At 41.6% G+C, this 12,413-nt stretch overlaps 1 protein-coding gene and 1 pseudogene across 2 annotated transcripts in view; both read left to right on the forward strand.

Moving 5' to 3' along the window:
* LOC109376175 (UDP-glucuronosyltransferase 2B31-like) overlaps window positions 1-4,850 on the forward strand; it is a 30,978-nt gene extending 26,128 nt beyond the window's left edge. For both annotated transcript variants that reach the window (XM_019631978.1, XM_019631979.1), the window contains exon 6: window positions 3,612-4,850. In XM_019631978.1, the coding sequence (XP_019487523.1) occupies window positions 3,612-3,891 (280 nt within the window). In that variant the 3' untranslated portion in view covers window positions 3,892-4,850. The remainder of the gene's footprint in view (window positions 1-3,611) is intronic.
* Window positions 4,851-7,282: 2,432 nt separating this feature from the next.
* Window positions 7,283-11,880, forward strand: LOC109376182 (calcium-binding tyrosine phosphorylation-regulated protein-like; annotated as a pseudogene).
* The last annotated feature ends 533 nt before the right edge of the window (window positions 11,881-12,413 follow it).

Consider the following 12,413-nt stretch of genomic DNA (forward strand, 5'->3'; position numbering starts at 1 on the left):
ATATATATATATATATATATATAGTCATGGGACGTGGAGTATAGTGTGGGAGTGGAGTCAAGGGAATTGTAATAGATATGTATGATACTGGGGGGAAGTGGGGTGGCAGATTGGGGGAGAGGGGTTGTCACTTGGAGGGGTAAAAAGTATAACTATTGCACTGTGTTGTACAGCTGAAACTAATTTTAAAAAACGTGTATTTCACAATAAAAAAATATAATAAAAAATTCATGAAAGAAAAAAAATAAAATAAAATAACATATACCAAATAAATGACCAATTAATCACACTATTGTCCCAGGTAAGGGGAGAGGGAGAAATAAAGCCCAAATTTAACATGAGGTGTATTTTTTAAGATGAGTGTGGACCCCGAGAAAGAGGATACCTACTAAGAAGGGCTCCAGGCAGCTAACTAGGCTCATCTTAAAATAAAATAAAATTCAGTCTAGCAGTCATTTCTACAGAGAGGTCTCTTCTGCAGGCTGCACTCTGGGTAGAGACCTTCACTAAGCAGCCTGCCTCCTGCACTAAACTGCCTTCCCACACTGTGTCCCAGCCATCTGAGCCAGCCCTTAGAAAGGAGTTCCTGGAATAGTATTTCAACTAATAGGACTGAGGCTTTCCCCATCCAACTAGAGCCAGACAGCTACATCACATTAGCAACTTACTGACCACAGTGGCTCCATTCTGACCAATTAAGACAGTGCCTTCAGAACCAATCAAACTGAGAATTTCAAGTCTCCATTTGAATTAGGATGGACCAACAGGGATCAGGGGAAGGAATTTCTATCTATATAAGGCAGCTCCCCTCTAGCTCAGGGTGGACACTCTCTTTCCAAGGAAGACTGAAGGCTGCATATCCCCAGCTGGAGCTGAAACACCAAAAGACCTCTCCAGAGCAGAGCAGAGGGGAGTGGACCGGCTCAGAACAGAGTGGAGTTAACAGGACCAGAGAAGAGCAGAGCTGTCTAGCCAGAGAGGGGCCACCTCACAGCTATGCTGTTTTCCAGTTGAGCTAGAACACTATTGAGCTTTGCTTGCTCAATATTCAGTTTGCACTGAATAAAGTTTTCCGCTTCACTGCACCCCAAATTGGGGATTCCTGTTGGTGTTGAAATGGCACCAGTGACCATCAGTTGACAAGAGGCACTCCTGACAATCAGCAACCAGGACCTGATTTCCATCATCCAGCACAAAAGTAAATGTCCCCTGCTGCTAGAACAGGTTGCTAGGGAACAAAGTGGCCAGTGTTTGTAGGCTGGCTGACCTCTTTCACAGGGCTGCTCTGAGGTTTAGCACCACTAAGAGGGGTTTTTCAACAAGACAGGAAGGAATGCCCCAAGGGTCTCCAGAGTTTTTACAATAGGTTACTAGTGAAGAGTCACCTCCTCCAAACTGAAACTCTCAAAAAACTGCTCACAAACTCAATATTCATACTTTAAATGTCCCCTTGTCATATGTGCTTCTCCACAGGCTCTAGCTGATAAGCTCCCAGGGGGGGGCCCTCTTTTACCAAAGGAAACCACATGTAGAAGGATGACATCAAGAAATGATTTATTTCAGTGATATAGGAATTTTTTTTGTCTTTGCCATAAACAACTGGGTTAAAACTTCACTTATATGACAAAGAAGTGGATTTCAAATCATATTAAACCAATACACCTAATGTACTGAGAAAACTGGTTAAAAAAAAAGAAGAAGAAGAAGGAATGCCTACGGGGTGCTGTATAGTATCCAATGCTGTATCATAGTGAGGCCAGGAAAAGCCTCTTTTAATTGTGAAACTGACACCAATGCCTCCATCAGAGTTAGAAGTAGCCTTGGGGTGTGATAGCAAAGACTATTCCAAGAGAGGACAAAGTGGGGAGAAAGTGCAAAGGTGCTGAGGTGGGAACACATTTGGCAGCTTCTGTGAACAGCCAGAGGCCAACGTGCCTACAATAGAGTGTGCATGGGACAAAGTGACAGGACAGAGGTTGCCAGGGGTCTGTCCACTTTCAAAACGCAAAATTCAACCCAGTAAATTTTAAGGTATAATTAGCTATACTGAGCAATTCATGAATCAGGCAGCATCTGATCAGGAACTACAAGGACTGTCTGAGGAGTTGTACAAAATGGAAAGCTGTACAGAAAGGAGGGTGTGGCAGGGGACTTATTAGCAAAAAATATATATACATATTTAGACAAGGATATATTTTTCCAGCAAAGGAATGGCAAGGGTTTTATCATGCAGATTGCCTCTTCTCTACAAGATAAAACCCTTGCCATTAAGAGGGCCCAAGTAAGATTACCTCCTTGGTGTTGACCAGAAAATTCCACACTAGTTTTTCAACATTATATTCTGTAACTAGTTGAAATTTCAATTAAATCACATAGTAAAATTTAGGTGTGGCATCATGGGCATTTAGAAAGAATAATGCAATTTAAAGACTATGTAGGGTCCTGTAGGACAAAGAACAGATTTGGAATTCATTCTAAATGGGATGAGAAGTCAGATGGAAACTTTGAATAGGCGAGTCTCATAATCTAATATGTTTTTAAAAAATGATCATTCTGGCTACTGGGTTGACAATGACAATACAGGTATGAAAAGAACAGAAGCACAGGGATCAGTGAGGAGGTATTTCTCCGGCCATGAAACAATTCCTCTTTAAAACTTCAAAAGCATCATCCTAAAACTGCATTTTACCATCCAACTTATAATGACGAAAGAAAGTTCAAACCTACAGAAAAAATGTTCAAGGATTTATTTGAGCCAATAGCTGAGGACCGACTCAAAGCAAAATCTCAAGGAATGAGAAAATGTTACCGAGAATGGCAGTTTGGTAGTCCTTTTTATATATTTAGAATTTAAGGAGAAAACATAAGGAACGTTACATGAAATCTATTAGTGGTAGATTAAGGAGGGGGGAGAAAGCAAAAGTGGAGGTAGATGAGATCTCTCAGATTGGATACCAGGTAAAATGGAGAGATACAAACTTCTTTTGCATTGAAATACAGGATAGGTAATATTTAACATTTGTACTAAATAGAGATGGTATGTGAGCAACAAAACAGCAATGAGAAACTTGTGGTCATTGTGCTAGGGTGCCTACAGTTACACTTTTGAGGTGTCTGGAAAAGAAGTTATTCTGATATTCTAAAGGTAAGGTATCCTAGGTGTATAAAAACAATGGACATGCTCCCTTAAGGTAAAGATTAACCTATAGTCGGCCTGGGATGTGACTACTCACCAGGACTTGCACAGTTAGGAACTTATGATCAGATCAAGCTGCATGGTTATTTTTGGTCATTGAACTTGTCACGTCTGCTATGTAGATCCTTTTTCATTCACACTTATAGCCCTTAGAAGGGTTCTAGCATTTGCTCTGCTAAAATGACATAACTTTCCCAGATTATCTTCCTTCTTCACTTTATAAAATACTTGTCATCACAAAATTCCAATGTAAAAACCAGACCATTTATGAAGACCCAAATGAAAATAACTTCTGCAATTCTGTGACATTTATTTTGAAACATATGTATGAGACTTAAAAACCTTTCATGGGAATAATATGCTTAGGCAAATTAACTTCCTTTCAATGTTGGTGTCTTTTTGGTTTCTCCTTTAGATATAAAAAGAACGCCATGAAATTATCGAGAATTCACCATGATCAGCCAATGAAACCTCTAGATCGAGCAATCTTCTGGATCGAGTTTGTCATGCGTCACAAAGGAGCCAAACACCTGCGGCCAGCCTCCTATGACCTCAACTGGTTCCAGTACCACTCTTTGGATGTGATTGGGTTTCTGCTGGCCTGTGTGGCAACTGCTATATTTGTCATCACAAAATGTTGTCTGTTTTGTTGCCAGAAGTTTGCTAAAACAGGAAAGAGAGAAAAGAGGGAGTAGTTGTATCTGAACTGAGGCTGGTGTGCCTCACAGATGGGACTTCTCCAGAATAATCCAGCAAGAAGTTGTGAAGGAAGGATCCCTTCCTCCTGGGACAGAACAATGTTTCACCACTCAGCCTGTCAATTCAAAATCTGTTTTTGAGTGATTTACTACCGATTTAAGAGCTAGATAAATATGTCATGCCAGAGATACAAGCTGGCAAAAAAATAAAACAAAACTATACATATATTGAAATGTATTATTCTAAACAAATGTCACAACAACAAAAAAAATGAAGTACACTGTGTTTCAAACATTATACATGGACACGAGAACACATGTAATACGTAAGTCTATTTACATAGCAATACTATTTTGAAAATAATCAGAATATTTAAATTTCATTCTGGTGCAGAATTCTGTAGTTTCATCTTTTGCTAAAGAAATTATTCAATGGTTAGAATTATGTACAAAAATTCACCCTTCCATTTCATTTTGGGAGACTAGTATGCCCCTTGGTTTTACTGTGCATCCAGACTCAACATCATTCTTACCTAAAACCATGTCAAGCCATTTATCTTCATCCAGTTTAGGTCACTTCCCATCAAAATGTATGTAATTTAGAACTATAACAACAGCTATAGCTGCTTCTTATTATCTCCTGTGCTATTTACAGAAGACTTGGGTTTCAGTAGCTAATTCTCGTTACTTCAAGCCATTTAAAAACATTCACTTGACTGCCTTCACTCTCATCTGCCTTTGATAGAGGAAGTAAGGGAACCCCACTTGTAGGTTTGATAATGTACAACCCATACCCTAACGAAACTATTAAATTTTCATTCTCTCACTGTGTGTGTACATATATATGCCCACTTCTTCAAAATAGGCACAGCATCACTTAGCTACTTACACATATGTTTAGCAATTAAATGTTTTTGTTGAAGGCAGTTTGAAATAATGATTATTATTCTATATAACCATACCAGATCAGGTGTCTCATTTCTTCTCTCTTTCCTCAGAAACTTGCGGTCTCATCACTTCCATTAACCTAATATGAACACATTAAATCCTTTGGCACGACAAATATAATACAACCATCATTTTCTTTTAAACCTAGGCACACTATGAATGACCATAATCAATAACAATGCAAAGAATACAAAAATCATGCAAATTTTATGAAATAGACAAATAAAATCACAAGAACTCTCAAGGCCCTCCTAAAACATACACACCAGGATCCAAGTGGTCTAGGTGAGTAAAACCTTCCTGTCTTTAATGGTCAAGAAGTCCATCATCAGTTTCACCACAAACATTCTCCAACATAAGGCATGAACTCATTTTTTAAAAAAAGTTAAACTTTTGATGCTGAGGAAATTATAGAAAAAGTTTTCCACAGAATTTTCCATACAACTCCTGTAGAAAATTGAAACAATTTGAGAGAGGCCCAAGATGGCAGATTATGTAAACACTATGCCTACTTCATCCCAGAATCAAAAATTACAAACAAATTATACACCTACCAAAATTACAAACAAATTATACACCTACCAACCTTAAGAATCATCTGCAGAGTAGCTGAACAGAACTCCTTTAACAAAGGATATAAAGAAGAGGCCACATTGAGACTGGTAGGATGGATGGAGTTGCAAAGTGGACTGACGCAAGCCCACATATGGTAGTTAAACACTGGGAGGGACATATTGGTGACAGAGGTCCCCCATGAAGAGGAAGGGGTCCCAGTCCAACACAGAGCTTCGCAGCCCAGGGGTCATGTGCCAAGAAGAAATGGTCCCATGGCATATGGCAGTGAAAATCAGAGAAGACTCTGTTTGCCCCTCCCAGTGTAATTTAGGAAAGCTGGAAACACAGACAACGTCTTGTAGAGCCAGTACATGGATTCATCTGCTAGGAAACACTCACCTGGTCTCAAGAGGTGGGGTGGCAGCTCGGGAGGCTCAAACCTGTGAAACAGTTGTATAGCTTTGTTGCTATAGCTGGAGAGTCAGGAGCCATTGTTGTGCCTGTATCAAGCCTGACACACAACGCAGATGGGAAGGTGCCACATTTTCAATATTGAGCGCTTCCCCAAAGGGCCAAGTCTGAGACCACACTGGTCTGCTGGAATCTGTGCGTGCACACCACCTTGGTGACATCCTGGGTCTCCACACCCATGCACAGCTGGTGCTACATCTACCAGGACGCTCTTCACTACTGGGCTGCTGGCCCCACCCCTCAGGCAGTTGAAGCCTTTTTAAAGTAGTGAACATCCTATGATAACCCTCGCAGATTTTGGAGGACAGTGTCCCATTATCTGCGCATGGCAACTCTTCAACAGTTCTTCAGAATTTGTGGGCCTGAAAGCAGTGACTGGCTTTGGTGTTCTTAGGGTATTTCAGGAGATGGTCACAGGACAGTCACTGCCCTAAGGCGAGCAGTGACTGACGGCGGTTCTCAGGGCGCTAGGCGATGAGGTCACAGTATGGACACTGGTATAAGAACTGAATCTGCATTAACTTTGTGAAAACCACTGACCATATCGCATGACACCCTGGGATTCCACCTTGCCAGGAGTGCTGCGTTGCCGTGGGCACTCTCAACACCAGGTCACCTAGCCCAGCCTGTACTCCTAGGAGGCTCTTTCAACTGGAGTCCCAGGCTATTCACTGATATCCTAGCCCACATATCGCCTTTCCCAGTACATTAATGTTTTAGCTGATACCTTACCAGCTGGCATGGTGGTGGCCTCTCCTTTCTGGGCCCTGCCACAGATCAGACAGTTCTTGTGGCCTTTTTTCTCTTTGGAGGGGCAGGTTGCACTTTGGAAGTCAGGTTACTTCATTGCTTTGTCACTCTCTTTTCTGATGGGCTCAAGAAAAATTATTTTGTGATTTATCTGGCTTTTTCTCCTTATAATAGGAATGATATTTTTTTCAGCTTTCTATATCTTAGGTGTAAAGCCAGACTTATTTAAATAAAATTTCCTTTATTCCCCCAGACAGAGTTCTTCTTTTCTTTCTCTGAATGTCCACAGATCTTTACTAGGACCATTATTAGGCACTTATACCTTTTTACCTATAATATTTGTATATCTGTCTTATCTCCCCTACTAAATGTAAGCTTTGTGAGGCCTCATTTTAATAATTTTTATGTCCATAACAGTGCCTGGTACAGTGTCTTACACACACAGCACAAGCACTCAGTCAAGTGTATTAGTGGATAAAGGGTTTTGTTAAAAAGTGGGTGGGGAAGTCCCGAAGAGGGGAACGGTTGGGAAAATTAGGTTATTGTTCTAAGCACAGGGAGGCAAGAGTAGATGTAGCTTTTCTTTCTCTGCACACAGGCATTTGGTGTGGTAGCCCTGTCCAGAACTAGACTTTTGACTTGAGTTTACAAGAAATCATCAGCTATGGCCGAAGGAGACACTGTTCTTCGGTAAGCAGCTGAACCTAGGAAAACATACATGTCTCCAAACCAAGTTTTGACTTGACGCAAACACATTCTTGTAAAGCAAATTCCACTTTTTCTAGATTTTATTATGATGTTAAGGAAACACTTCCACAAGAGAAAATCCTCAGTAAAACAAGCAGGTATGAAAATGTTCAGCGAGTAACAACAAAGGTGGTTACACAGGTGTGTGGGCAACAAGCAGAAAATGATTTTAGTTTTACAGTTCTAGGAGTTTCTGTATGTCATCAGCTGTCTTGGCCTCCCAAGCCTTCCAAGGAATTTTCCTCATACCTGAGGATTCACAGAGTCCATACTGATGGACCCAGATCTCCTCTCTGCTCCTCTTGTCTGGGACAGTAGGACTCTGGCTGCATTATCACACCTCGCCAGCAGGTGCTACCATTTTTAGGTTGGAATAGACGATGCTTCCTGATGTAAAATGCCCTATCCTCTAGTTTTCCAATTATTAAGTTAATACACATATTTACCTAAATTTTGGAAGATACCTTTATTAATATGACCACATTTGTTTTATCACTGTTAGTATACCACATGAAGGTAAATATTTATCGGAGGTTTTTACCTTCCTTATTTCTAGGCAGAGTTAGCATCTTTCCTCTGTTGCTGACCAGGCAAAATTGGTATATGGTTTTGATTTTTGTCACTGTGCTACTTTGAGTCACTTAATTTCAAGGAGATGAATTGAGGTGTCTTTTGATTGGTAGGTCAGGAAAGTTTCATTACCCACACTAAATCACAGATACTGGAAAACAAAGCAAAATTCTTTTGTTCTTGTGTATATGTTGGCATTTGAATGCTCAATCAATTGCTGCTCTATTTAAAATTCTTCATTTGGGGAAAATAGGCTAATTAATCATCTGGCTGTTATTTTACTTGAGAAGTGGTCAGAAGGAACCACACAAGAGAAGGAACCAAAATGTGTAAAAAAACCAAGAGGAACATCTACAGTTTCCCAAGAAGCTACACGGATGGAAAAATCTACAGACACAGAGGAGGATAATACAACTGGACCACTGTTTAGCAGCAAAATCACTCAGTTCCCATCAGTTCGTGCAGAGCAGCTCCCAGAGCCTGAGGAGAACAGTGAAGCAGTTCGCGGTCCTTCAGAACCATCCACCCCTAAGATTACTACCCCACCCTCAGCAGCAGCTTCCTCACTCCCCTTGCAGGATGGACAAGAACTTCCTGCTTATGCTCAAGCTCTTGAGGTCCCTTTGTAGGCTGGTACTGAGGATATGTCAACCATTCATAAAACATCTATCTATAAAGATGAACTTATGACTGAAGGAATTACTTATGTCAAGAAAATTCCAGAACAAATAGTTATCCCTTTAACTGATCACATTGCTTTTCTAAAAGAACATGAGTTGTTACCACCAGGTAGTCTCATACCTGTAGGCAAGAGAGCCCCAGGCATGCCTGAAAAATGTGCAGGTTCTACTAAATTTGCACAGTTGGAGCCTGCAAACTATGATTCTTCAGTACATATGACAGGAAAAAGAATACTTCTGCTCTCTTTCGCCTCTGTGAAAGGTCCACCTGCACAAGCCCTGGACACAGATGCCTGTACCAAAGCAGAAGGCCATGAAAAATCTCTGCTCCTTGAAGTGGAGGTCACTTCCCTACTCCCTGAGCAGCAAGAGTCGGAAAAGCGCTGCATCCCAGGAGGCATATGTCCAACTGTGCTCCCTCGGGAAGCTGCTAAAGCTGTGCCCCCAGCTCTCTCTGTAAGACTGTCTAGTGGCCCCCCTCCTCCTGTTCCAGAAACCAAACCAGAATGGGAAGCAGCACCTGAGCGAGGTTTGGTGGAGCCAGGTAAGAAAATTAGACACTTACCAAATGAATACATTTCAGGTGACATCTGTACTTCAGGTCACCATCTAGGTAGGCTCTCTGAAGCTTGGTCAAAAGTCTTTATTTTCAAAAGTTTTTAAAATGCCAAGCCTATTTGAAGACTGATTTATTTGAGAGTTTACTCTTATGAGATAAGTGACTTTAAAGTGACCTCGTCAAAACTTGGACTCAGGTTTGCTCCTCTAGCACTTTTGTGTTATTCTTCTGAACATATTATGTAGTGAAAAGCATTAGAGCCTGATGTCAGGTACAAATATACGCATGTGATCTGAATGTTCCAACTGAAAAACTGTCATTAGGGGACGTTGTCTTGAAATTTCTCACTTGCGAATGTAAAGGCAAACTACAGCAATGCCTTTATCTGGCTGTGGCATTTTAAAAGTGAAAGAAACGGTGGTGTGTTCCTGCTTTCCCATGGAGTCAGGAGAGCTCTGCAGCCAGGTTTGGGGAGCTGGTCCAGCCCTGATTTCCTGCCTGTGAGCTTCCTGCAGCTGAGGGAGCAGCTTCATAGCTGCATGGGCAGAGGGCAGGTCAGGTTGCAGGTCTGTCTATCACACTGGAGCAGGGAGGTAGCAGCAGCGGAAAGGACAGGCAGGCACTTGAGCCATAATGGACACGGCTAAGATGACCGGCTTCCTTCATTAGTTCCCCCACAGGTGGGCACATCAAGCTGCCTTTTGGCTGCTGAACCTACCGCCATGGCTTCCAAATGACACAGATGTGGTTTGACCTCTACCTAGACCTAATTATGGCATTTGGTCTGTCCACCCTCCTCCCCCATCTTGATAAGTGCAGGGCCCTTGTCCCTTTAGGGATAGATGGGCCCAGAATGAGCCAATCCCTCCCATTCCAAAGGGAACTCTCTGAACTTTGACTCGTACTAGAGCCAGAAGAATAAAGAAATGTTACCAAAGCAGGTGTTTAGAGATCAAATTCTGTCTGGCAGTGTGACAGGGATTCTGCACAGCTGAAAAGGCAGAAGCCAGTGCTAGGAGTGTAATGTGTAGGACTGGCATCACATTTGTGGCTAAAACAGCACTCCCATACCAAGTGACTGTTCTCCAGTGCTTAACTATTTCTCAAGCAAGTGCAAAGAGGACATTTAACAAGAATCCTGAAGACATGGCTATGCATATTTATTTGTTAGCTTCAAGAAAGATCAACTGAAAGTATCTGAAGCTATTGAAAACACATTGCTCAACTGTGTGCATAGTGTTACCTTTTCTGGGGAAGATAAACAGCTGTACCAGGGATAGATGGTCCAGCCCATGTTCAACACAAGCACTGGGCACGTTTGGGCAAAGTACAGCTCTTCCATCAGGAACCTTTCGCCTCCATCACATCTTCCAGGACTCACTCCTCCAAGACAATCCTGCCTTCACTAGGAAGTCAAATTTGACATAATAGAGTCCTTGGAGTAAGGATATAGATGGCATGCCTAGACCTCTTTGTTCCTAACGGACCCCTGTGGGACCAACCCACCCTTACTGTCACCTAGGACATATGATTTCAAGCCTTGCCTAAAGAGGCTTTCTGTAGAGTTATGAGTCCTAGATTATGTGATGTTTTGTGTGTGGTGACAAATTAATGGGCGATAAGGGTAACTAAAGGGCCAAAGATACTTGATTCATTGATCAAAAGATGATACCTAGTGCGGATTTCTTTAGTAAAGAAAAAAATCACTGCGTATATGCATTAACCCTTTTTTCAATGGCTTAATACAGTCTTCCACTGATTTTTTGGTAAAGCCAAAAGTACTGATTTCCCATTTCTTCTTGAAGACCTTGTAGAAAACATGTCTAGGTTTAAGTACCTGGAAACAGCAACTTAGAACGAAACTGTTTCTTTGCCACAACTCTAGTGTCCCTGCCACTTGCTATCGCAGTGCTGTTTCATTCTCCAACTGTAGAGGATCTCTTTCCCATTGCCAAGCACGATTTACTTAGCTCTCTCTATACCATGCTTTATGGTGCATATTACTACAAAAGTTTATTTACATGTAAAAAAGTATACAAAGACATTTCTGTGCATAGCACCTGATGCAGAGACCAAACCTTCAATGCCTGCAAAAAATTTTTATAGCAATACCTACAAACAAAACAGGACAACCACCAACATAGTCTAACATGTGGACCCTTCATTGTCTAACTGATATGACTCAACAAAGTTGCCCATCACTGCCACCTGCACCTGGGCCTTTCCCCCAAGCAACCCTCTTTTTATCCAATCCTAAGGACCCACAGTTCCTGCAGCATCCACCTAATGTTACTTTTCCAACTTATGTGATGATGGATGACAGACAGCAAGAAGACCAGTGCCCCGCCTTTTATTCTAGTAGACTCGGATGTACAGGAAGCGCAGGATACGAAACCTCTTCCTGGACATACAGTGGTTTCCCAGGCAGATCCCTTGAAGAGATATGCTGCAGTCCAAGTACCCACTTTGTTCCTGTAGATCAGAAATTCCAGAAACACTCCCCACAGCCCTAAAATTCTAGTCCCCCTACAAGTGGACAAGATGTCCCCATTCCACAGAGCCCAGATTTTCCTTCTGTTGCTTTCCAGTAGAAGATGTAAACAAAAAGGTTCAGGGTCTGGTGACAAGCGTACTCCCTTTGGAAGTGATGGTGTTGCTTAAGAAATAACCATCACTACTGCCCATGTTTGCAAAGCAGAAACTTAAAACTAGCAGGTAAATCTTCCTACCATGATGAGTGGGCCTTAACACACTTCAGTTTTCAGCATTTTAATTTGTTGGCCTGGAATCTGAGGTATTTTTAAAATTAAATTGAACTGCGACATGCAGTAAGTTGGGGTATGCGCTAATTTGATGAGGTTGTTATCTCCAGCTTCCTTACCACCAATGAATGTACAGCTGTGCACTGCATGCATCGTGATGAGTTACACCAAGGATCTGCTGCCTAATACAGGAATCAATCAACTAACCACCTCTGAATGCCTAGTTCTGTGTCTAGCCATGGAAGATGCTGAAGGCGGAGGGATTTGAAAAAAAAAGAGACAGCTTGGCTCAAATAAGCTCCTATAAGTTCAAGAAAAAAAAAGAAAGAAAAAAAAAGAGACAGCCTTATGTGTGAATTTACAACCTAGCTGGCATGTTTAAGGGGTAGAGAGGAGCAGAGATAAGACATAAGAGCTGGGAACGACTGGAGAGCAGTGAAATAGATAAGAGGTTATATACGGACTACCCAATCAATG

The sequence above is a fragment of the Hipposideros armiger genome, unplaced genomic scaffold (assembly GCF_001890085.2).
Source record: "Hipposideros armiger isolate ML-2016 unplaced genomic scaffold, ASM189008v1 scaffold_1059, whole genome shotgun sequence".
NCBI lineage: Eukaryota > Metazoa > Chordata > Mammalia > Chiroptera > Hipposideridae > Hipposideros > Hipposideros armiger.